This window comes from Euprymna scolopes, chromosome 20 (assembly GCF_053919585.1).
Source record: "Euprymna scolopes isolate OS-2025 chromosome 20, ASM5391958v1, whole genome shotgun sequence".
In the NCBI taxonomy this organism is placed as follows: Eukaryota; Metazoa; Mollusca; class Cephalopoda; order Sepiida; family Sepiolidae; genus Euprymna; species Euprymna scolopes.
The window spans coordinates 85,236,142-85,263,137 of NC_136501.1; the positions used below are offsets into that span (position 1 = coordinate 85,236,142).

General features: G+C 31.8%; 1 protein-coding gene across 2 annotated transcripts in view; it reads right to left on the bottom strand.

Moving 5' to 3' along the window:
* LOC145241513 (ATP-binding cassette sub-family A member 2-like) overlaps window positions 1–26,996 on the bottom strand; it is a 215,184-nt gene that overhangs the window by 76,178 nt on the left and 112,010 nt on the right. For both annotated transcript variants that reach the window (XM_080104553.1, XM_080104554.1), the window contains exons 16-25: window positions 19,660–19,763; window positions 17,127–17,241; window positions 15,840–16,030; window positions 14,693–14,843; window positions 12,470–12,674; window positions 11,089–11,265; window positions 9,193–9,263; window positions 7,479–7,588; window positions 7,187–7,318; window positions 1,832–1,912 (exon numbers count right to left, since the gene is read on the bottom strand). In XM_080104553.1, coding sequence (XP_079960679.1) covers window positions 1,832–1,912; window positions 7,187–7,318; window positions 7,479–7,588; window positions 9,193–9,263; window positions 11,089–11,265; window positions 12,470–12,674; window positions 14,693–14,843; window positions 15,840–16,030; window positions 17,127–17,241; window positions 19,660–19,763 — 1,337 coding nt within the window. The remainder of the gene's footprint in view (window positions 1–1,831; window positions 1,913–7,186; window positions 7,319–7,478; window positions 7,589–9,192; window positions 9,264–11,088; window positions 11,266–12,469; window positions 12,675–14,692; window positions 14,844–15,839; window positions 16,031–17,126; window positions 17,242–19,659; window positions 19,764–26,996) is intronic.

Sequence of the window (26,996 nt, forward strand, 5' to 3'; positions counted from 1 at the left end):
AAATTTGGTTTTTATTTTCAATTACATTTCTTGTCCGAGTGACACATTATTTCGTTAAACTTTCCAGTTTAAGACGTTTTTTATTTCTCTACCTGGACTTCAGGTCAAGATCACAGTGTAGTATTCTGATGTTACACTTCGCCTTTTCTGTTCTCTATTAGTGAAGGAGAAATCCTTCATGACTGAGAAAATTTTTACGTTTTTATGTTTGTTTCTATCCAGAGTGACCCTTTTTGGGAAGCTAGATTTTCCTCATATTAACTGACCTTGTATCTAACTGTCCTCGTAGGGTGGCAAGTAAATAGAAACTGAGCACCTCCTACAAATATTTAAATATTGATTTTGTATGTTTTATATATATATATATATATATATATATATATATATATATATATATAATTGGGTAGATTAGTGTCCATTCGATTATAATCCGCTGAAAAAAATTGTAAAAAAGATGGAAAAAATATATTGGGAGGGGGAGGGGTACTGCTCACACACGTGAAGCAAAAAAATCATATTTCACATTTTCATTTTCTTTTGTTTTTGTTTTTTTAAACAAAACACTATTTAATTCACCGTTAAAAACTAATGTAATGGATAAAAGTGCACATGTTACATATTTGTTTTTCAACTATATTTTTTAAATTTGACCAAAAATTGCTTTAAAATTATATATTCTGATAACCAAATAGCTATAGTTAAAGCTTATTATGTTGTGATAATATGAGCTCCAACTAAATATGTAAGAACATTTTTTTATATTCATATTTTCATTTAAAAAATTTTTTAATTTGTTCTGAAATAACAAAACAAAATGTTTGTTTACAGTAAAATAATTAACATCAGCGATAGTAGCTGCTGCTGCTTCTACAGATAGTTTTTAGATACTTTTTAAAAATAGAACGATTTTTTCCAGGTATCATGATTTTAAATTGCTCGGTATCACAAGATAAAGCTGGTTACATTTTTATTTTTAACGTATAAATGTAGTAAAAAGATTGACTTATTTAACAGTGGGTGTCCACAGAAATTTTTTTTCAAAAGTTTCCAAACTCATGTTGAATTTTTTTTTTTTTGACACAACAAAAAAAAATGAGCTGTCAAAAGAATTTCGGACAACCAAATCTATTAAAAGTGATATCTCTTCGAGTTAATTTCCAAATTTCACGACGAAATGCTTAAGAGAATCGCGGTACGATCAGGAAGGATGGGGGGGGGGTCATTACAAAATCTTCCCGAAAACGCTGTTTTATGATGTTAACATTTTTAGCACTTTATTTGCTTAAAACTCTTAAAATATATAATGTAGATTATTATTTATTAATTTATTTGAAAGTATATTCATTTTCGAACAAAACGGTGGTATTTTGAGGACTTAGGATGCTTTGGTTTTTAAAATATGATTGTAGCAGAACCCCCTTGAAATCCGTAATTATCCCAAGCATTTTTATCATCCATGTGTATTGCAAATTATAGTAAATATAATTTTGTATTTTTTGAGAAAAATTGACCAATGCTCAATTTCTCAAGCAAAACATTAATTTAATGTTAATACAAAAAAGAAAAAAAAAAAAAAATTTTTTTTTATGTATCAGAATTAAATGAAATTGTTTCAATTTTTCTGCAACAAGGGATGTTCTTTCTTTGTAAAAATTGTATGGTTTTATTTTTTATTCAAGAATAATCGATTCAAAATCATTTAACAATTCAAATTTTGTAAACATAAACTTTTATGAAGCTATTTCATTAGAGCCAAACAAAATACTGAAAAAAAAAAAAAAAAAAAAAAACGGAAACATTTTTGATTCAATAAAAAATAAAATATTCATACGTTTCCATTTCTGCTTTTAATTCTTCTGCTTTCATTCCTTTCAATCGAGCATAAAACCATAAATGTTCTTCAACTGTTAATCTGAAATAACCAAAAACATCTTAAATGAGAAAACTTTTTTTCATAAATTTTAGCTGAAAAAAATTTTCAAGCTTATCTTATTCTATACATTTTTGCCACTAATCATATTATGTAGTTGTTTCGTGAAATATTCAGTTCAGTTTGAAATTGCGTACAGGTTCCTACAGTTGGAAAAGATGCACCTGAATAAGGTCAAAGGTTACTTTGGCCACGATATTGTTAATATCACAACTAAGATGAAAATAATAGTTGAGTTAATTTATTGGAATACAACTTGGAGGTTAAAATCCATCAGGAATCTTTACTGAGTCCATTGATTTTTTATTTGTATCTTAGAAGAATTGTTCAGAAAGTTTAATATGGTTTAAATTATGCTGATGAATTTGTGTTTTTCCATGTAAAAATTCAAGATCAACACATTAAAGACTTGGATGAATGTTATGGAAAGTGATGGTCTGAGAACGAATGTGACCAAAACAATGATCAGTGGTCGTAGTGTGAAAAGCCTCTTTCCATGAAAGAGGAAAGTTCCCTTGCTCAATTTAGAGAAAAAGCAGTTGAGAGCAACTCAATTTATGGTACTTGTAATCATTGAGTACGAAAAAATTACAGCGGAGAAATGTAAGAAGTGTAAGAAAATGGAGACAGATAAGAATTTAGATGTGGAGAAAATATATTTGAATGGTGAAGCTATGGATTTTGTCTAGAATTTTGTTACTTTGCTGATATGATTAAAGCATATGGAGGAATTGGTGCTGGTATGATAGGAGTTAAGAATAGATGAAGTAAGTTTAGGGAACTTTAGTTATTACTAACCACCAGAGTGTTACCACTGTCAACCAAAATAATAAGAGTCTATCAAGCATGCGCGCACAGTGTAATGATAGATGGAAGCGTGGCAAGTAATGATTGATGATATGTGTTGCATGGAGAGTAATGATATAAGAATGATGTAATAAGCGAGTCTTAAAGACAGGTTTAGATCTGATGACCTTAGAAAAAGATTAAATATGAACAGTATATGCAAATGTGTGCTGAACAGAAGATTTTATAGGTTTGGTCACATTGAAAGAATGGTTAAGAGTGCTTAGGGTAGTAGATGTAGCTGAGATAGCAAGGTCAATTGGCAGGGGAACATGAGAAAAACATAGGAAGAAAGTGATAAGAATGATTTTCAGAGAAAGAGGAATAAATAAATACCTGGTCAGATATAGGTTAGTTTTGTAACTATATTTGTTCCAAATTAAAATCTACTTTGATCTAATGAGATCTGTATCCTGGCATTGCCCAAGAAAATTGGGGAAATCAAGAATCACAGCATGTAAGTAAATTGATTAGAAATGACTTGTTTATGAATAAACAAAAATGCATTATGGTGGAATTTAATTTTGTAATGAAATTAATATGTGTGTGTGTGTGTGTGTGTGTGTGTAGGGAAGGGGGGGACTCATTGAATTTTTTGCTTGGTCACAGTGTGTGTGTGTATGTTTCAAAGGGAGGGGGAGCTGCTTTGTTTTTCATAATTGTTGTGTTGTGAAACAACAGTGAAAATAAGAACAATCAAGTTGAGGTTCGGTGAAGGAACAAGTGTATTAACAATAATGTACAAAGATATGAAAGCGTGTATATCTGCTGGGCACTCGGCTAGCAGGTGAAGTGCAGTCACATCTCTCTCACCGGTGTTGGAATTACTAGCGCTATTTATAGTGCTAATCGGTGTAAATTCCTCTGTTCAAGGAAGGCCGGTATAACACCCCCCTTTGAAAATATCCCATCTGGGATTAATAACGTTTTTATTTTGGGTTCACCCTAATCAATTCTGTTGATTTCTATTTTCTGTTTGCTCTTTTGTTCTCCGGAGCTGTCTCTGATATGGCCACCTGAAAAGTATCATACACTGTGTCCATGATGTCCTCCTCGGGCGATCTGGCCACCTCACTGTTCGAGTATCTTTTCCGAATTTGGTTAGTGTGACGTTTGTGCACAAAATCTGGTCCCTTAATAATGTAGACCATGTTGCCTATTTGTTTCTCAACAATGCCGGACTCCCAGAAAGTCTTATTATTTTTGTGAATTTTGTAGAAGACTTTCGCCAACTTTATACCGTTTTTTTGTTATCGGTTTTTTGAGGTTTGGCCTATCCTGGTTTGGTAACAACTTGTGAAAAATCAATCTAACCTTGCGTCTGAACATAACCTCAGCAGGTGTCTTCGAGATTTCGATGTTTGCATTCGAAGTGACTCTGTAGACTTGTAAAAACTATTGGATTGACTTATCCGTCGGCGACCCACTAGCTTTTTTCAGAGCTCTCTTGAATGTGTCAAGGAATTTCTCTGCTGGTCCATTACTTCTTGGGTGGTATGGCGGAATGGTTAGATGCTCGATTAGATAATCCTCGCAAAAATGTTTAAATTTGGTAGATGTAAATTGCGTTCCATTGTCTGTAACAATGCAGTCTACTACTCCAAACCTAGCGAATAGTTCATACAGGAAGTTGATAGTTACCTCGGATGAGGGATTCTTACATTTTAATACTTCCGGCCATTTAGATAGGCTGTCTACTACAATGAGATAGCGGTTCTACAAAATCTAAATGAATCCTAGACCAAGGTCGATCCGGTTTTGCCCACAATCCGAATTGAGTCAGAGGAGCTTTCATAGCTAATGCGCATACTCTACTCCCTGATTTTTCCTTCTATATCCTTATCCATGTTTAGCCAATAAACAAAAGAGCGCAGAAGGCTTTTCATTCTTGATATACCTAGATGTCCTACATGGAATTCCTTGAGCATTCTTTTCTGTAATCTCGCAGGAATTACGACCCTGTCGCTATATAACAGGATGTTATCGCAAATTGAATAAATTTCTTCATCCAGTTCGTTATTATTGATCCTTTCTTTCGTGCATATAATAAATTTGTCCACCTCTGCCTTACTCTTAATCTCATCAAACGTTACAGGAAGTTCTCTTATTGTGTCACATAACATATTTTTTACTTCAACTTCCACTTGAATGGCTGCTATTACCATATCCTCCAATGGTTCTGTCTGCTTAAGTATTAACCTCGATAGCCCGTCTGCATGACCAAATTTTTTAGATGGTACATACTCCATTTGAAAATTGTAATTCAGAAGTATGGTACCTCATCTTTGGAGTCTATTCGCCGTATGTTGTGGTAGTCCCTTTGCAACTTAATTTGTTGAACGCTATATTTCTAGTCTTACTAGAAACAATCTAGCGAAATAACATTTGTTTAATATTTTTTTATTTGCATGTGTTTTTATGTAGCAAAAATAAAATCTGTCGCTTTAAATATCCGATGAATTCGTATGGCAAACTTTTAGCTTTTTTTTTTTTTTTTTTTTTTTTTTTACCTCTCTTTGCCTTTTGCAAAAAATGACTTGATTCTTTACGCGTTTGCTAAGCACAAATGACGTACGTGAATAATTATTTTTCATGATCTGTCTCTTTTTCTCTTGACAAAGTCAAGTGTGGTTTTTTTTTCCAAATCCCAGATGCTACCGAAATAACAATAAGCTTACACGGTATTTGCTAGTTGGTTTGGGACATTTAACTTTGCAGAAGAAATTTCTTACCGTAGGGAAAATGGATTCTGGTGAAGGAAAAATGAACCCTTTTTCCCTTTCTAAAACACTTGGTAAGTGTGTTCAATTATTAAATAATTGACAACATTTGCGTTTTTCGCTGTAGATTTTGGTAGCAAGTTTCTTCCCCATCGCCAAATTACTATTGTAGTAATTAATTCGCTGTTAATCCTTGCGTATCCAAATATCTGTTGAAATGACGAAGGTGTTCTACCGTAAATATTTTACGAATCTTTATTTCAATTACTTTTGGTGATTCTCTGCAGTGATGGTCGTTTCGATTCCTTGCCGCCAATCTCTTGTGTTGCAGAACAACAGTGAAAATAAGAACAATCAAGTTGAGGTTCGGTTAAAGAACAAGTGTATTAACAATAATGTACAAAGACAGGAAAGCGTGTATATCTGCTGGGCACTCGGCTAGCAGTTGAAGTGCAGTTGCATCTATCTCACCGGTGTTAGAATTACTAGTGTTATTTATAGTGCTAATCGGTGTAAATTCCTCTGTTCAAGGAAGGCCGGTATAACAATAATCATCATCCTCAGTTTAATGTCAATTTTACCTGCCAGTATGTGTTAGATTTTCTAAATTGACTGCCAAATTAATCCTGGCTTTATAAGTTTTTTAATTTACAAAAGAATGAAATATTTAACTTGTTTATGAATAAATTGAAATGCGTTACAGTTGAATTTAATTCTCTAATAAAATTGTTTGAGAGGATATTCACGGACTTATTTTCTTAACTGTGGTGTGTATTGTGAGTGTTTTATTGTTAATTTACAATATAGAATTGGATCATTTTCATACAAATGCTAAGTTGTTATCCATAATATAAAAATATTTCTAAATAATAGTATTTTTCATTACAAAATGAAAGCAATTATTGAAGGAGAAAACAATAAAAATGAATAGTAATTAAATGAGATGCGTTTTTTGCAAAGCAATATGCAAATTAGTTAATCCTGTGACATTAATGACATACACATGGTCAATATATTAAAAAGCTATTTTTCTTCTAGTGTGAATATGAATTTAGTGTTTTAATCTCACTGTCAATATGATAAATGACAACTTCATGAATAGAAATAAATTATGTGATCTATGTTTGTAGAAAATCTCAATATTAATAGTTTAATCAATATATATTTCCATGCCAAACCCAGATAGCAATCTGGCTAACATATCAATACTTGATCCAAACTAGCTTATTTTTTTTCATATTTTTTCCCTTCCATTATGTAAGTGGTACAAATATATTTATTTTACTTCAGTTTCTTTTCTAAAAATACTTATTCTATTAAAGAAAACTATTAGTGTGAAGACATTTTCCCTTACTAACAAAGATTAAAACGAATTTATCATGTGTAATTATACCAAGTTTTCTCACTTCAATTCTTTAAAAAATAAATAAATATACTAATTATACAATTTCACATTTCCACATCACATTATTTGTTCTCTATTGTTAATTTGTATCAAAAACTTTTTAAACATTTCAATTTCATAAAATAATTTGATTAGAAAATTGAAAATTACAAAAACTAATTTTGTTTCTTCATAAACAGGCCAATCATTTTTTCCACTTTTTCTCTCAGGCAATGGCAGGTAGGTAGAACCAGTTAAATATTATCTTTTCAATATTTTTCAAATGTAATAAAACTTCATACAAACTTGTCAAAGAGAACATTATGTTGTGGACACATTCCCAAACTTTGTCTAATGATGTCCATGTCTGTTCTGATATCATGACCATAAATGGTGGCATAACCAGATGTTGGCGGAAATAAACCTGTCAAGATAGACCTAAAAAAGAAAAAAAATTTGGATGTGAAAATTTTTTTAAAGATAAAGTAAAAATTATCTAATTGTCAAAACATTTAATTTGTCAAAATCTCTTAATTGTAAAACAAGATCCAACTGTTACAACACTTCGTCAAGATTTTCTAATTGTGAAAACACTTACATTGTGGTAGTTTTACCAGCCCCATTATGTCCCAGGAAAGAGGCAATTTGGCCTTCATAAAGGTTCAAACTTAAGTTTTTTACAGCAACTTTCTTTCCGGTTTTATAAACCTGTAATTAAGATTGACAATTTGATAATGTGAGACAGTATAAAATATTTCCAAAATTTTTCAAATTGGTTTTAAATTTAATAGAAAGTGATTTTGTTACGTTTTTAAAGCCAAACCTAAATAGCAATTCAGCTGACAAATTGATACTTTTTCTTCCGCTATGTCATTGACCCAAATTAGTTTAACTTTTTGATAATTATTCTATCCAGGAAGTTTATAAAACTGGGTGCATATTTTGTTGAGTTTTTAAACAGAATTATCTGCTTATGAAATTAATAAAAAGAATGTCCAACATTTCTGTGTCCAACTTTAAATATTGGATAAACACTTGTATTTTGTAAAAGCTATTAACCTATATATTTATTAAAATTGTATATCATATTACAAGGTGAAAAAAAATTTCCTTCTTAAATCTACTTATTATGATGACCATATTTTTAAGGATAAAAGGGGCCATTCAATATTCGTGAATAATCGATCACTGTTGCCAATATTAAATACTGGTTTTGTTTCATTTTTAACATGACAAAATTATTTTCTAATTCAAAACAGGTGCATTTCTTTTTAGAATGTTAACCATTAACAAAAGCAAAAACTATTGAGGTTATATTTAAAAAAAAAAAAAAATTCTCTTCATTTCTTTTTATTTTATTTACATTACATAATTTTGCAAAAATGGTATTAAGAAACAAATCATAGCATTAACTAAGACATAACTTTTTTCTTGCAATGCCTTATAGTGTCTGCATTCAAATAATGGCTTATTTTCATTGTTTTCTTGTAGATATCTTATGTTGAATAATATGAGTGAAGACTGGGCACAAATACCCCACTGGCCTCTGTGAAATGAGAGGGTGACATAAGTTAGGTGACTTCCAGTTTCCGGTGAGTTCATTCTTTTGAGTTGTGGGTTTCATCCACATTGGACATCTGCTAGTGTCTAAGCTACTGCTGGGAATCAACCTCAACTCCTGGGATGTTTAAAATCAACTACAGTTCAGAGACTGACTTTTCCAGAGAAACTAGCATACTGGACCAGCATACTGGACAAGAAACTCTTCGAATTCAAGATGGCAAACAAGTAAGCCAAAAACTTGTCACCATCACCAGATAAGAATGAAGTCTAGTTAAATCATGGAATGAGCAGCCAATACTGTACACTTATTTTCAGCACATACACTTTTTCACTTCCATTATAAAAACCTGTTGTCTTTTAAAATAAGTTAGAGTTATGTTGTCTTTTAAAATAAGTTAGAGTTATAAAATTAAAGGGAAGTAATCATGATCCTGAGTTATTTCCCAAAGGTCGATATGTAATAAAATGTTATTGATTAATTATTTTTTACTTCTATAATGCAATATCATTATATTACTAAAATATTTTTTATATTTTCACATAATAATAATGATAATATTAATTAACATAAAAAGCAAAATAAATTCTGACTTTAGAAACAAAATGTTACAGTAATATTAAAGAATAATTAAATCTTGTGCAAAGTCAGTTAATAAGTTAATAAGTATAAATCAGTTTAGATTTTAAATTAAATGTTTTGCCAACAAAACTGATTTTAAATTTCATATCAAATTAAAATAATTCTTTACCTTAGTCAAGTTGTCAATGCAAACTCCAAGCGGAAGTTGGGTAGGTTCTGGCTCAAAATTTTGGCCATATCCTAAGAAAAAGTTATCGAATATAAAAAAAATGTTCAGCAATGTGAAAATTTAATGTCCATGTATGGCATCTTACATGTGCAATATCAGTTGGTTAATTAAATTAAATTAATGAGGAAACAAGGTTTTATAAGATGTTTGTTAGTTTGGTGATATGATTGGAGTACAAGCTGTTGCGGGTGTGATTGCAAAAGTTAAGAGTGGATGGAGTACACTCAAGGAAATTCTACCATTACTAACTAGCAAAGCATTATCACTATCAAACAAAGGAAAGGGTCTATCAGACATTTGTGTGTATTGTAATTATGTATTGAAGTGAAATCTGGCTGGTGATGGTTGAGGACATGTGTTGCATGGAGAAGAATGATATAAGAAGGATATAATGGGTGTGTAATGCAAGTCTTAATGACAAAATAATATCTGAAAATCTTCAAAAGAAAGATTAAATCAGAATAGTATAAGTAAATGTGTGAAGAATGGAACCTTGTTAAATTGTTTGAATGAAGAAAAAGTTGTTTTGAAAAGTCAGATAAAATAAATTAAAAATCCAAGATTAGTCTTCTCTCTTTAATAATAATATTACTACTTATGGTGATATTCCTTTTTTATAATAGACTCCAATCTTTTTATTGTTTTTATTGCTTTTGGCTGTTAAATAAACAGAAAAAGTATGACAAGAGCTAGAATGATAGATACTGTATAAAATAAAAGGAGATGGGTAAACAACATGCAGTGGGAGAGAGTGAAAGTGATAGACAGAAGTTTAATAACAGATGGAGTACAACCACTACTACTATTTGTTCGACTGTGATTTCATTCGACAATCTATAAACTGCAATGTATCTATTAAAAATGCTTCTTGCATGACTACAAATAAAAAGAGTCTTTACCTCTATATTATTCTCATAGATAATATAGAAGTAAAGCCATCTATTATTTTGCTATCTAATTTACATATGTGTTTATGGTATGTATAACCACAATATGTAAATTTGCTGGAAAGAAAGTCACTCTTTCTCTAAATGCTCACAGACATATTTAAAACTATAGTGGTTCAATCAATACAGAGTGAGAGAAGGCAAGAGAAATAGATATCTAAGAGAGAGATATATGACATGTGCAATTAATTATAAATTATGATCTCCAAAAGACTATCACTTAGAACTGATTATGACTTAACACTTTATCTGTTGTGTCATGGGTCCAGGTAAGACTCCTACTTGGTGACAGAACAAGAGCAATATACCCTCATGGATTAAATAAAGGTTTTAGTTCAAAATTCCATACAGATTACAGAGGTTTTTTATTTTTTTTTTTACAAAGGAGTCACTACTTATCAAGGCCCAAAGGCCACTCGAGGATAAGGGTTAATGAGTGTACAGAGGTTAATGGGAAAATGCTGTAATTATTAGTAGTGGGAATTTGGTAAATTAGATCACTTAAGGGGATGGCTCATCAAGAACTTGTTCACGTTGGACTTGAAGACGACCATATTGTAGCCAGTTGGAAAGTAGGAAGACGGAACAGAGTTCCACAAGCTTTGTTCGTGAAATCTACAATTAGGTTTAGGCACAGATAGAGAGTGAGGAAAATTATTGATAGTGGTTTCAGCTAGACGAAAGCCACACCTGAAGACGGTTGAAGGTTAAATTCCTTATGAGAAAAACATCCAAGATGAGAACAGAGGTCAGAATAATCAAAAGAATCAAAATTTTATACGATTAAAATATAAAAAGCCTTAAGAAACGTTCATTAACTCTGCTTTAATAATAAAATAAAAAGTGCAGAAAAAGTAGAGAAACTTTTCTTATGTTTTTCCTCTTTTACCTGATTCTTGTTGTTCCATAGCACACGCTTGATCTTCCTCCATGATAGAAAGTACGTTGTTACGTCGACATAAGTCCATCCACGCAGTGCAGTGTTCAGAATCTGGTTTCCCTATGGTGCCGCACCAATAAGCTTGCGTGAACGGGAAGTACCAAGGTTTTGGTAGACCAATTGAACCTATATGGACATAAAAAATTAATATTAATAAAGATATAAGTTTCTTTTTCGTGGAGAGAATGATTCATTTCATCTGAAGCAGAATAAGCATCTGCACATTAGAGAGAAAAAGAGAGTTTTAGCAGCATTCACATAATTTGGGAGTTGTTACCAAAATTTGTTTTATTGGGTAGCAAATACAAAATTAATGGGGGAAAAAGGCAAAAGCAAAATAAAAAATTTTTTTGTCCAAATTTTATTAAAATGAAATAAAATGTCATTGCTTTTATTTCCAAAAGCAAACGTTTTAAACATTTTTTTACCTCACTATTGCACCATGTGCTCTACGTCAGAAAATCATCATAAACAATGCTCTTAAAGGTGCAGCTGTAAATAAGTTTATTGTCTAAATAGATGTCAACAAATGATATCAATATGATTTGAAAATTAGAGAGATAGTTAAGCCCAGAGGTATGTCAACATTGATACTATATGCTTCAAACCTGCTCATTAACGACTTCATTCCAACTAGAAAAAAAACAAGAATTTGAAAGTTAGTTATGAAAGATAAGCTTGGTTTAAGATGTGTTCAAAGTAACAAGCTACTTTTCTCCATTACATCACATTTATTTTATGTTGTCGATTTAGTCCAGATTTTAAATGCTATGTTGTCAATGTAGTTCAGATATTTAAATGTTACGTTGTCAATGTAGTTCAGATTATTAAATACAAACTATTATTTATTATTGACAGAAATCTGTCTAAAGTAAAAACTATCTGAAGATAACACAACTTTTACTATCTCTTAATTCTCAATTTAATTTACTATTTCAGACAATTCAGGTGCAGAAAGTAGTGTTGTATCTCTACTGTTGTCATGATACCAATATCCCAGGCATTAGCTTCTTTTTTTTGGAGGGAAGGGAAATAATACAGTATCTGTTCTGTGGTTATGATACCATTCTCTAAGGAATTTCCTGTTCCTTTTCAGAGAGAGATAGAGAATCTAATGTAGGATCTGTTCTGTTGTTATGAGATCATCCTCCCAAGCATTATCTTCTTTGAAATGTGATGGAGCGGGGGGCAGTGTAATTATGTATGCTCATCATACATACTAGCAAAACTAACAACCCCAACCAATTAATTTGGCAAAAGAAATTATCTCTCAAATATTCCTATAATTATGCAAATGACTTGAAAACAAGCAACAATCTTTCTTTCTTACCTGGATGAACGTTTTCGATATACCAAACCAAAAGTCCATAAATCATAGAGTCGATTGCCATCATGAGGGTGACGAAGAAAAGATTATAATCATCATTTTCAAGGGGAGAAATATAAATGTTATTCCAATGGACACCAACTCCTTCTTCCTCATAAAAAGCAAAATATTTGGCACCCAATCCAAAAGCGGTAGTTGAAAACAATGACTAAAAATAAAAAAAAATGTTTTTAATAATGTTCAAGATAATAAAATATTTTGTAGAAAGAAATGTTAATTTACTGGAACTATAACCTGGTGAATTCCTTGTAGAGTTATGGTTATTTAAAATAGCAAACTTAAGTTTATACACAAATAGAATACCCATCCTAGGATACAAGAATCCTATAGGTAGGATAATTAACAAGTTTTAAAATCTAAATGTTTTTTTGTTTTGTTTTTTTTAAAGAAATATTGTACAGTTTTAATTTTTATTTTTATTTCGGACTATTAGTCTCATCTTTATTAGTTGTTGTTTTTGGATCCTTTTTTTATTGGTTCACAACATTTCGGCCAACTTCCTCTGGCCTTCGTCAGGTGGTAACCGCGACGGATAGGAACTTCGAATCTCCTAACCGCATTCTTAGCCATCACTGCCATCCGTAGTTGTTGTCGTCTCACCACATTTTTGACCAATTAACCTCTGGCACGCTTCAAAAAAGATCCAAAAACAACAACTAATAAAGATGAGACTAATAGTCCGAAATAAAAATAAAAATTAATATATAATGCTCATCTCAAAAAATGAATTCCAATTAAGGAATAATATATATATATTGTACAGTTTTGGTTCCCTTTTCTTTTAACTGATAGAGTTTTAAAAAAATAAATAACTAATATATATGTGCTTAGAAAAATCCAAAATTTATTATGAATTATGCATTCTTTGACAACTATGTAACATGGGCATATTATTATTTTTTTTAAACTACATAATGCCACTTAAACTATGCTATACCCACAAAAAAAATAAAAATATTAAAATTTAAAATTAATGCTATGTTTATTACTTGCATTTTGTATTCACCTTTCTTTCATCTATTGTAACTGTTTTTTTCTTAACTGTATTAACATAAAAGCATATTTAATTCTTTGATATTTTGTATGCATGCAGATTATAGTACATAGCTTCTTAATTTGCATAATATTTATTTCATAAACAGCTTCTAATAATTTAATATTCTATAATATACAGTTATAATTTTTCATAGTCATATTGTCTTACATAAATGCAAAATTCTTATTGATAGTAAAACCTCTGATGTCCCTGTGAAGCTAAAATACTACACTTTGATGTTAGTCAAAAGGAAAACTTAAAAATGTTTTTGTAGATATTTTGTAATACTTTCATTAAAAAAAGCTGTTATAATTCTTGTTCATATGATTATGTTATTTTCCTATTTAAATATGTCCTTTTTTAATTATTATTTATATACATTTGGCCTCTTGCGCCGCTTGCCTCCTGTGGTTATTATTGTATAATTCAGTTGATAAGGATTTTCTTCTTTAGTCTTTGTTACACTATAATTTATTCAACTGAATTTTTTTTATATTATTTTCCTCATGAATAAGAAATATTGTGTTGCTTCTTCCTGAAATTTTTATGGATGGCTTTGGTCTCTGAGAAATCGATTCTAAAACTTCTTGGTTTTTCTTTCTCATTTATACTATCATAAAGAAGACAAAAAACAATCAACAAACTGTTGCAACATGATTTTCCTATACATCCATTTTTATTCTTGTATATATGCGTTTGGCCTCGTGCCTTCAGTTGTTATTACTGTAAAAATCAGTTGAATAAAGTCTTGGAAAGATCTTCTTTCATCTTTGTTACTCTACACATTTTTAAATGAAAAAAAAAATCTATTATTGTATTATCTTTTAATGGGGATGGACAATGCAGTATCGGTTCTATTGTCACAAGACCAACCTCCCAGGAATTATCTCTTTTTTTTTAAGTGGGGATAATACTCCCAGGTATTACATCTTTTAGGGGATAGGATAATCTAATATTTGTCATGAGGTCATCTTCCCAAGGATTACCTTCTATTTTGAGGTAAGGTTGAGGTTGTGTATATAAAGTTTTTATCTTGTAATAATTTTTATCTTGGACCTTTATAGTAACTTTTTCGATTGAATTTGCCAACAACAATCTTTAATCAAGGATCTAAAAGAAAAAAAACTCACAGCAAAAGATTTTGTAACTGCCAGCACTTTATCTCCAGCTGCTTCTTCTTTAATGGCAATATACATATAAGGGACATATGTTAGAAAGTACACAATTCCAGCACAGGCTGCAGCAACTTTAGCTTTGGAGTAGAGCACACTCACTAAGAAACTAAAATAGAATTAAAAAAATAAAATAGATGGAGGAAAGAAAAATACATTGCAAATGTTGACAAGCAAATAAATTACTTTTTTTGTGAATAACATTTTGGTTTGGTTTGATTTACAGCAGATCAACCATCCATGGATTATTTAATGCCAAATAAAGTTTTCAAATGGAATTCTATAATTATTTTATGCACTTAGAAAATATTACTCTTAGAATAATTTGGTTTGTTTACAGCATAACATTCTATTACTTCTAGAAAATATTACTCTTTAGCGTTGGTAATCTTCTTTATTCTATGATCAGTTAAGCCTCAGTTACCACCTTTTAGTATCTATTTAGGAAGAAAATAAAAAGCAAAAATAAGGTTTTAATTTTTAGAAGAATCAGGTTGAATAATATGGTTGGGGATGAACTCATAGGTACTAAGGCATGACTTTACCAACTGATAGATCAGATGGGGCCTCTACAGTCTCCCGTCAAGTGAGGGCCAAAGTGGAGTGTTGAAAATCAGGATAACTTATATAACCAGGCCATAAACTGCTAAGCCATCAAGATCCCATCCCGAGACATGATGGGTCAACACCCATGGCATACTATTCATACTCTCTATTCATTCGTTGTTTTTTTATCTCTCTGCATGAGGAATATTACAGGAAAATATTACAGGTGACCACACAAAATTACTATCCATGGAATCTAATGTATAAAATTATGTTAGACGGATTTAAAAAGTTGGACCTGAATAGCATTTAAGCTGACAAATCAAACCAAAAAATTGCATCAAAAGTCTGATACTTTCTGGAGTCATAGAATAAAATAAAGACAGTTGGACATTCATGACTCAAACTTATTGAACGTCAGGCATAAAATGAAGTTTATTTGTACCATTGTGAATTTTATTAATTGAAAAAATTAAAGAAATATGAAATACAATGTTTCCATTAAATGCTTCTACTTAAAAAATTATTTTCTTTAACATTTACCAAAAAAATTACTTACGAAAAACAAATAGTTGCCACTGCAAAGACTTCAAGTACTGTAAATATTATCCATGGATCACTGTGCGTGAGGACTTTACCATATTTCAAGATGGCAGTCAAAATGGCCATGGTGATTGTCATTTGTATAAATGTTGTCATGAACCATGCACACCAGTGGACGGCATTGTTCATCCCCATCATCTTCATTACCTGAATTGAGAAAAAAAAAATGTTTCCAAATATAAGAGAAAATCTGCAAAATTAATTCAGTTTTTAAATTTCCTTATAGTTGTCAAAAGAACACAGATTGAAAATATTTGCATTTCATTGGCTAGAAAGAATCAGATATCGATTTAGCTGATGAATTTCTATTTAGGCCCAACTTAAAAAATCCAATCAACATAAATTTTGTATATATTATATTTCTTATGAGTTTGTATGTGGCTATGTATTTTTAACCAATGTTTTGAAATACAGTTTATTTCTACTATATATAAAAGGTACTTTGTGTGTGCGTGAGTTCATTCTTTATGGACTCTGAAATGGGTGAACCAACTTTTTAAAAATTTTCACACATATGTACTTGATGTGTTTGGGAGTGTTCTTAGGTATCACAGTGCGTCCGATAAGTATCGCAAATCGATGATCAAAAAATTCAGTTAAAGAAGGCATAGACCGATTTTGACTAAAGTTAACACCTTATACAGCCTAATATCATAATTGCATTCAAATTTAATCATCACACAAGCAAAAAGGCCTAGCATATATATAATCAAGAATAGGTTTTTTGATAAGACAGGGGCACATTTGAAATGAATGTTTCTGTTTAGAGTATAATGAAACTATGATACTTAAATTTTGTATTTTAAATATCAAAAAATAATTTTATAAAATCAACAGTAGGTTCTCTACAGTGCAATGTAAACTACAATGTATTGTGGACTAAGTAATTACCGGGAGGCATGTGAAGCTTCCTTCCAGTACACAGCAATGGATCACTGACTACAGCAGACAATTTCAATGACAATAAAAGTATGTGAGGGTGGAATATTTGTTGATCCTCATTCAATCCCAGACAACACCGGGTCTCTCTACTAGTAAACACACACAAACACACACAGTATGGTCGAAAGACATATAGACATTCAAATATCTGTGTAACGTGCATAACTTCTTTTTAAATAATCTATAATTAATGTTTGCTGATATTCATTTATAACTTTACTGTGTTATTTTCCCTCTATATCTACAAATTATATTTACCTCTTGATTTTTATATTTTAAATAATAAAATCAAGTCACTTACTTCTTTTAATCTCTGTTCTTTTTCATAAACTATGCTCTGCACAAGCATCGCCACTGTGTAGACCCAAGATATCGTCAAACAAAGCGGCATCACATGTTCAATCATGAACACAAACCTGAGAAATTAAAACATTTTTTTTTACAAAAAGATTAGTTGTTGAAAAAATATTAAGATGCAAACAAATTTTGATTTAAAATTTACATTTTTTTCTATTCTTACAAAAAAAAATTATTTTCCTGGAAACCATGCATAAAATTAGTATGTAATCTTTCGAAGCTTTAAATAGATTAGTTTGATAATTTTAAACAAGTATTAGCATTTCAATATTCAATTTGACTACGAGTATATATATATATATATATATATATATATAGATATACACCACCGTTTTTGGCAATTTTATAAGTTTGAATCTTAGCAACTATTGATCAGAATTGAACCAATGAAGGCTTGTTGGAAAGGTAATGGCCTGAATTGTGTAGTGTACATTTGCCCTTAAGGTCGCACATTAAGGGAATCATCCAGAGCCTATGTTTGGCACTTTTTTTATAGTCATTTGATTCAAAATATTTCTCATATGTTATATCTCCCCTCTTTTGGTTTGCATACATAAAGTAAATTTTACAGTGTATAAGGATTATTTAATACTGGAGATATTAATAAATTGTACCTTATTTCCAAAAGAGGGTAGCTATAAGATATGAGAAATATTTAGAATCAAGTCTCTCCTTGCTATTATTTCAGATCATTTGAAATCATAGCAGCAAGTTTTAGTTAGTCTCCCCTCCATCAAGGCCAGAGGTTTTGGAGAGAGAAAGATATATATATATATGGAAAAGATAGTTTGCTTTAATTTTCAACATTTTGTAAAAACTACACTAAAATAAAAAATAAACTCCTGTACTGCAACAGTTAGTTTTTATATATATATATATATATATATATATATATATATAATCAGTCAAGCTACACTGAAGAGGGGTAGGGCCCCGAAACATGCATGTACGTAGATTACTGTTTTAAAAATAAATAAATAAATAAAAATATTATTTGTTTACATCCAAAATAAAAAATGGGCAATTTCTATAAAAAAACATCCGATCTTCAAGGTGAAGACGCTAACCTTAATATCGTTTAAAAAAAAATCAACAACAAAAAAATTATGTAAATATATAAACGATAAAAACTAAACAGTAAATCGTCTATGGCATCATAGCGTAATGGATAAGACGCTGGACTGAAATACATAAGGTCCAGGGTTTGAATCCTAATGACAGTCAAGCTACGCTGAAGAGGGGTAGGGCCCCGAAACATGCATGTACATAGATTACTGTTTTAAAAATAAATAAATATAATATATATATATATATATATATATAAAAAAGAAGGCTTCCTTCAGTCTTGACAGACTATGGATACCCACTGTAAGAGTGCCTGCGCGTGAAATTTGTGTGGCAAGAGTTGCGCAATCTACAACCACGCCTCTCCTGAGTCAACATTGTTGCATACCAGTGGCAAGTTGAGGTACAAGACGACTGGAAACAATGCCGAGATAAGCGGAGAGCACATACAGCGCCTAGAATTCCCAAATGGTCACCCATCTGGTATTAGCCAGGCTCAACGTTGCTTAACTTCGGTGATCTGACGAGAACCGGTGTGTCAACGTGATTATATATATATATATATATATATAAAAACAGTCCAAAGAAAAATAAGAAAAATTGGTTGGTAAGAATCAAATACAGATTCATTAGATTAATTGTTATTAATGACAAATTATCTTTTTAGAGAGTTTGTCAGCTTTAGTGCTCAACTGCAGAATACTGCAGTGACATGTGCTCATTCTGCAAAAGTCAATATCAAACTCCACAAGGCATGCAGGATGATAAGTTGCAACTTAAAATCGACCAACCTGCCCTCTATCTACAGAATGTCAGATATCACTCTGCTGCAGATCCACTGAAAGGCAATAGTGAAGGCAGAGCATAACAAGCAGAGCAACAACAATCACCATCTCATATTTGGATACCAAGAGATGCTGTGGCAATTACCATCCCATAAGAACTCTGTCACAGGCCTTGGACAAACACCAGCATCCTTCTACATGCGTTGCTGGAATTAATCAGTCAAAGACAACAACAACCAGATTCTTCTAAACTCTCATGAAAAGCCAAAGCGAATACTGCCAAAATGTAGAACAATCTGCACAAGTGAGGCTACGTATAGGAGGCTCGGTGTCCCTGCAGAGCTGATGTGCAGACTATTGCATACATTCTTACAGACTGTCCCCTAAGTGAGGCATGCTCTGATGTGGACCCAAGGGATGCCTTGGATACTGCCTGGTGATGGAGAGAGTAAAACGCTATGATGATGATGAATGACAAACTCTGAAAATCTAACTTTATGTATTAGAAGTAATTTATGTCTCCTTATATCAAATATCTTGAAAAAGCCTGACTAAAAGTTTTATCTTTGAAAATATTGTAAGAGAAAAATATTTAAAAAGGTTGACAGAACAAGAAAATCATCTTACTGGTCATAAACATAACATGGATAAGGAAACTGATGAATATAAGTGCCTGGCTCAATAACATCATGGCCGACTTGAGTGTCAATGATTGCCCTCTCAATAATGTCCTGCAAAAGAAGGCGAGATAAGATTAACAGATATTTAAACTTAGAAAAGGACAGATGTAAAATACTTTTTATGTAGAACTGGAAAAAATAAATTACTCAGTAATTTTGCAATCATGGTCACTTATGGATTGAAAATAATAACATTTTAAATAGTTGTTTGAAATGAAAAATGTTTACGAAACAATACAATAATAAAGTAATTTTTAGAGATGCTGATATTTAAATATTTATGTAAAAAGAAATGCAATAAAAACAATAGATTAGAAAATGGGGTTAGGGATTTTTTATTAATGACATAAGATGATTTGAGGAGGGAGCATTAACAAATAATGTTACCATTTTATTAATCTTTCGAACTGGAATAATTAATTTTCTCATATTAAAGTACCATTTTTTTTTTAAACAAATAACATGGTATAACAATAAAAATCAAAAATTGGATAGTTAGAATCAAATATTGATTTTTCAAATGCAGTATTATATGGGTCTAAGTTGAAACATCTGACCAACTTATATATATATATATATATATATATATATATATATATATATATATATATATATATATACTAGCATTTCAGCCGAGGTCGCCCGGGTGTTCGGAGGTGAATGTTGAGAAAAAAAAAAAAAAAAAAAAAAGTGGTAGTAGGAAGGCAGGCTCGGACCTGTACCATGAAGGAGGAAAAGAACAGGAAAAAAATCTGACGTCTCTGCTGTTACGATCACCGTTAAACTGGAAGTGACGTTAGACAATCGAAAAAAGGGGATGGCTTTCGAAAATATCGGCGAAAAAAGCGACCCCTCCCTGTAGAAAAGTGCCCAGTTAAGGGTGAAGATATTAATGTTAATGTTTTTAGCCGATTTTTCGGTATTTGTCGCCTGAAGGGTCGAGCTTCAAAACGATACTGATCGTGTGAAAATCCATCGCCTCTGTCGAAAGTTTTAGGCAGACATGCAAACATACATACATTTATATATTGGTAGCTCAAATTTTCGACCTAAACCAATTAAAAAGCTTGCCCTATCTCTGAATACCCTTTATGTAAAATTTAAAATGTTTAGACCAGAAATTGTCTGAATAATTTGGTAGAGACCGAAGATGTCAATTTTTTTTTTTGACCCCTATTATGACCTCTTAACATTTGTTTTGGGCTCAAATCAAGTTATTCAGTTAGATCCATGTCCAAGGAATCTATATCTAAAATTTCAAGTGTTTAGACCCAAAATTGGCGGAGGAATTTGGTAGAGTTCTCAAAGGTCAAATCGTTGAACTTTGACCCCTTAAAAGCCAAATTTTTGGCCGAAAACGGATTACAAAGATTTTCCCAAATCTCCATACCCTGTATATTAAATTTCGAGTCTGTACACTGAAAATAGACAGAATTATTGTGTTGGGAAATGTACAGACAGACACACACACACACAGACAGACATTGATAAAATGGTGATAAAACAAAGAATGTTGGACATTCATGATCAAAAGTTTGTGGACAAGTCAGACAGACTGAATTTTATTTGTACTGAATATAGTTGTTTGCAAAAAGGATTCTTAATTTTATTAAGGATTCTATAAGTGGCATTTGGGGAGATGTCACTGTATTTAATTGAACTTTGCCAGTTAGGGCATTGGATTGATACATGAATCAGATTCAGTATGCAAATATGGAACTTAATTGACTTATTTTGACTCAACATCAAACTCTGCCATATTGATTATGAATGACTTTGTCGAGTGTAGCTAGTATGTAGTTTTAGCAGGAAGAGCTTCAAGGAATACTCCAACAGTCAAAGAACAGGTATTCACACATACACATATTCTGTTGTTTCCCTATCTACATGCTGCACTCTTGTTGGGTAGCGTCCTGTTGCATACTTACAGCATCTGACTGCATGCATTTCAGGGTTATCATAAGCAAAGTGTCATTTATCTACACAAGTGTCCAAGTTTTCTAAATAGGGGAAAAATACTGTCTCATATGACCATAATAATTTCTCAAATAGACCTTGCTGAGGTCCGAGATTCACACATTTCAACTCTGTATTTGCAATTTCTCAACACAGATGTCTGTGTTGACTAGGGATGCATCATCATACATATTTGTAGCAGGTACAGGATTAAAATCTACTTTTATATTCATACACACATAATCTCTTGCATACTGATTGGTATATGGTTTGGTTGGCTAAGACAGGCATGTCCAAAATCATGCCATGATACATAGGTGATTACTGCACATACAGACCTTTTCTTGTTTCTGCTCAAACCATTTGGCACTAAAAATGAATAGTTCTTGTCAAGATGACAATGTAAACAGATGCAGTATTTTCTGACTCAACTCTAATCATCACTGATGAGAGGAAGGACAAAAGACCTGGATTCAATCCCTATTCTCTAATACATGCTGACCTAATCAGCCTGCCTTATATTCTTGCATTCCTATGTTGACTGAAACTGTTAAATTAATTGCAAAAATGTTTTTCTTTTTAAATGAAAATCTGGTGGTCCTTCATCTTAAATAAGTCTAATGAATACAAATGCTACTACAAAACAATTCCTAAAAGCAATTTATATCACACATATACAACTCACAAAGGTGTATAAACAAATTCCTAAAACTGTAATTTGAAATTTATCCTTCCCAAACTTGAGAAAGATTATTCTAACCAAATTATTGTTTGATTGCTCTACCAAGACGCATATGCAAAACAATGGAAAGAATAGCAAATACACGATGTGGCATCTGGAAATACATATATTATCCAGACGTTAAAGCTTATTTTGGCAAAATAAGATATAAATGACCAACCTATGACTTGAATGGGAGGTAGTGGTTGTAACGGGCATGCACAGAAACGTCTAAGAAACGTGTATAAGTTTTCACCGGACACTCCTTAAAATATCAGAATGCACTCACCCAAGAGTAATATAAAGATGACACCCTGAGTAATCTTTGCAGCTTGCTCTTTGATCATGTCGGCATTCATAATTATTAACATAATTGTTGGAGTTTGTGTTGGGTTATATCTGGGTTTCTGTTGGGTTCAGATTGATGAACATTTTGGCGTGAGTCAAGAGTTCTCTTGCTCTTATTGATATAGTGGTGATGAAATCTATAATAGTGTAAACCGATAAACTGGGTGCATCGAATTCGAAACACCACTTTCATGTTGCCGATCTTATATGATCCTGTTCTGCACACATCTCCTTATACTATGCAGATTTTATCTTCCTCTCAGGTCATCAGATGTAAGCCTATCATAATAATTTCTCCTCATACACATATCTTCATTGCATAGATTGCACTTCCATACATCATCACATTATGTACACATACTTGTTAGACTCTTCCCTTGTTTGAAAGTAGTACTGCTCTGCTGGTTAATATTGTCAGGTGTTACCAGAACTTATTCCATCCATTTCTAACTATTCTTGCTATCATACCAGAATCTCAATGTAATCCTATGGTATCACCAAGGTAAACAAAAATTCTGGGCAACTTCAACAGTCATTATCCGAATAGACTTTCTACATATTTGAATTCTCATCATAACAAAGAAATATAAAAGTTGAAAAGAATAAATACCAATGCTGTGTTATTGAGCAACAAACTCTTTTGCCATTGTAAACAGCTGAATGGCAGGAGTGTTGTCCGTGTTGCTATGGTGTCTGTTTCTGCTAATTAAAGTCATCTCTTTTTTAAATTTAAGTATTAGACTAATAAGTATATTCAGAAGTTGGAAAGTCAGATATTTCAGATTTGAATTAAATTTGATCCATAGTTATTAGATCCTAATTAAGCAAGATTCTCTGAATTTAAATTTCCTTGGGAGATCTCTGAAGCTTTAAATGTTAGATATTTTCTAAACATAAGGCCTGTTATAAACTTAAGTTTTGGAAATGTCACTCACGTTACTGACCTCTTTAAATGTGAAGATTCAATAGCAGGTAAGAGATATGGGGATAGATACATATGGGTTACATGCAAAGAATTCCTCATTGCATTGATTATAAAGTTTTTCCCCTGCTATCACCATCCACCGCATGAATATATACCTCTTAATAAGATGTTTGTAGGAAGCAGCTGAAAATTCTGCTTTTTAAAAAAAAAAAAGATTTTTAAACAGAGATTTTGTATTCCTATACATCAGCAAATAAGAAATAAAAAAACGTCTAAACACTTCAATACTTTTCACATTTTTTTTATGCAATAAATGTATATAAAATTGGTTATGAAAATGTTGACAATGTAAAAATAAGGATACCAACACATCATTAAAACTGGATCAAGATATTTTGGTCAATGCAGTTGATCATATCTGTTTAGTGTTTTATTGAAACAAAACTGAACATATTTATACAACATCAGAAGAAACAATTGAAGAAAGGGAGAAAAGGTGATACATAGTCGAACCTATTGACCGAAATATCTTGGTTCAGCTTTAATGATGTGTTTGTGTCCTTACTTTTTTACTAATATGTTATCTTGCTTATCCACATTTCCATAACAAATTTTACATTTTATCTGAAATTTTCATGTCATATTTACTCCCTCCCTCTCTCTCTCTATATATATATATCTATATAATTATTACTAGCAGGGACGTTGTCTAGGATTGAATGATGATTAACGAATATTTCACGCTCCTATATTTATTTTTTCATCGAATTCTGTAAAATCGCCCATTTTTTAATCAAATTGATTATCTGCTCTAGTTGGAGATCCATTGTGGTGCACCGGGAGGAAGCTTTAAATGCCTTCCCACAGTAACTTAGTCCACAATACATTGTAGTCTACATTGCACTATTTGATTTTATAAAATTATTTTTATATAATGGCTTGAATTAAAGTTTAAAATGCAAAAGTATCATGATTTAATTGTGATCTAAACAGAAACATTTAGAGTGTGCCCCTGTCATATCAAAGAACTACAGTTGATTTTATATGTTGGGCATTTTGGCTTGCATGGTAATAAAACTTCTCAAATGCACATGTGATGTTAAGTTGTATAAGGTGTTAAAACTTTAGTTAAAATCGCCTGTTCCTTCTTTCATCAGATTTTTTGATTAACAATTATCGATACTTATCGAAAATATTCCGTACAAAACCTATCTAAGAAAATTGCCAGGTACATAACGTACATTTGTGTGAAATTTCATAAAAATCGGCCAACCATTTCAGAGTCCATAGAGAACACCCCCCCACACACACACACACAACACATAAAGTTCCTTTTATATAATAATAGATAGATTATTATTAAATAAATGTCTTTGCTGTTAAAACTAAAAACTATATTTTTATTTATGGGTTGTAAAATATAAGATGGAAAATAATTATTATAGACTGATGTGTTTTCATTGTACAAATAAATTTCTGTCTATGTCTGACTTGCTCAGAATGTGTCAATCATGAATCTCCATGAATCTTTGTTTTATTGCTGTTCAGTAATATGTGGGGACACTTTGGTGATTGTTTCCTCAGTAAGAAGTGTGATTCTGCATCGACTTCAACTTTAATGGTTAGGATTTTATATGTGAAGTTATATTTTGATTATTAGAATGCAACTATTATGTGCTCTGAAGCTGAAAACATAACTTCATTAAGCTTGTGATCTGAAATAATTTGGATAATATAATTAAAGGATATATACTTGAAAAAATATATTTATATCAACCCAGAAACAGTGATTGAAAGTGAGAAAATGACTTACAAGGGAAGGAATTTTCCAACAAAGGACTGGAAATTAAATTGTTTTTTTAATAGTTTTAAAGTTTGAAAAACTTCCAAGACTCTCCTTCTCTCTCTCTCCACACGCACACACACACACACACATACACACACACACACATACACACACACACACACATACACACACACACGCACACACACACACATACACATACACACACACACACACACACGATGTCTCTAGAAAGTGTATATACACAAATGCATATAAATGAATAGAAGTAAACATGTATATGTTCAGAATTTATCAACTATAAAATAACTATTTTTTTTATTCGCACACACAATGTATGTATGAATATAATAAAACAGTTATTTTATAAAGTTCAGATAGATTTTACTCCTTGTTTACTCCTATTCATAGATGCACATTGTTTACTCCTGTTCATAGATGCACATTGTTTACTCCTGTTCATAGATGCACATTGTTTACTCCTGTTCATAGATGCACATTGTTTACTCCTGTTCATAGATGCACATTGTTTACTCCTGTTCATAGATGCACATTGTTTACTCCTGTTCATAGATGCACATTGTTTACTCCTGTTCATAGATGCACATTGTTTACTCCTGTTCATAGATGCACATTGTTTACTCCTGTTCATAGATGCACATTGTTTACTTCTGTTCATAGATGCACATTGTTTACTCCTGTTCATAGATGCACATTGTTTACTCCTGTTCATAGATGCACATTGTTTACTCCTGTTCATAGATGTACATTGTTTACTCCTGTTCATAGATGCACATTGTTTACTCCTGTTCATAGATGCACATTGTTTACTCCTGTTCATAGATGCACATTGTTTACTCCTGTTCATAGATGTACATTGTTTACTCCTGTTCATAGATGTACATGCTTTACTCCTGTTCATAGATGTACATTGTTTACTCCTGTTCATATATGCCCATTGTTTACTCCTATTCATATATATACATTGTTTACTCCTATTCATAGATGTACATAAATGTTTTGGAGACACCTTATATATATTACAACAATCAAGTATTAAGTAAAACAACTTGCCTCCTCCCTTGAGGCTCTCATTCACAAATATCCGTGGGCTTAGAACTAACTTAGCTGATGTTGAAGCATTTCTCTTAACAAATACCCCGGATATCTTAGCACTAAGTGAGACTAACCTACACTCCTCCATTCCCTCTAACCACTTTAACATGCCCGGATATCTCCCACTCTGCCGTAAGGACTCTGACAGACATATGCACGGACTTGGAGTTTACATTCGTAATACCCTTCCCTTGACTAGAGAAACAAACCTAGAAACAGATGATCAAGCCTTTATGTGCTTTAGACTAAACGTGCAACACAGTATTAGCTACTATTATTTTCTCTACCGCTCTCCCTCGACTCAGGACTGCTCCATAATAAACAAAGTATCTGACAGCATAGACACGGCACTGTCCCTCGACACTAGCGCACAAATACATGTGTTTGGTGACTTTAATGTCCACCACAAAAACT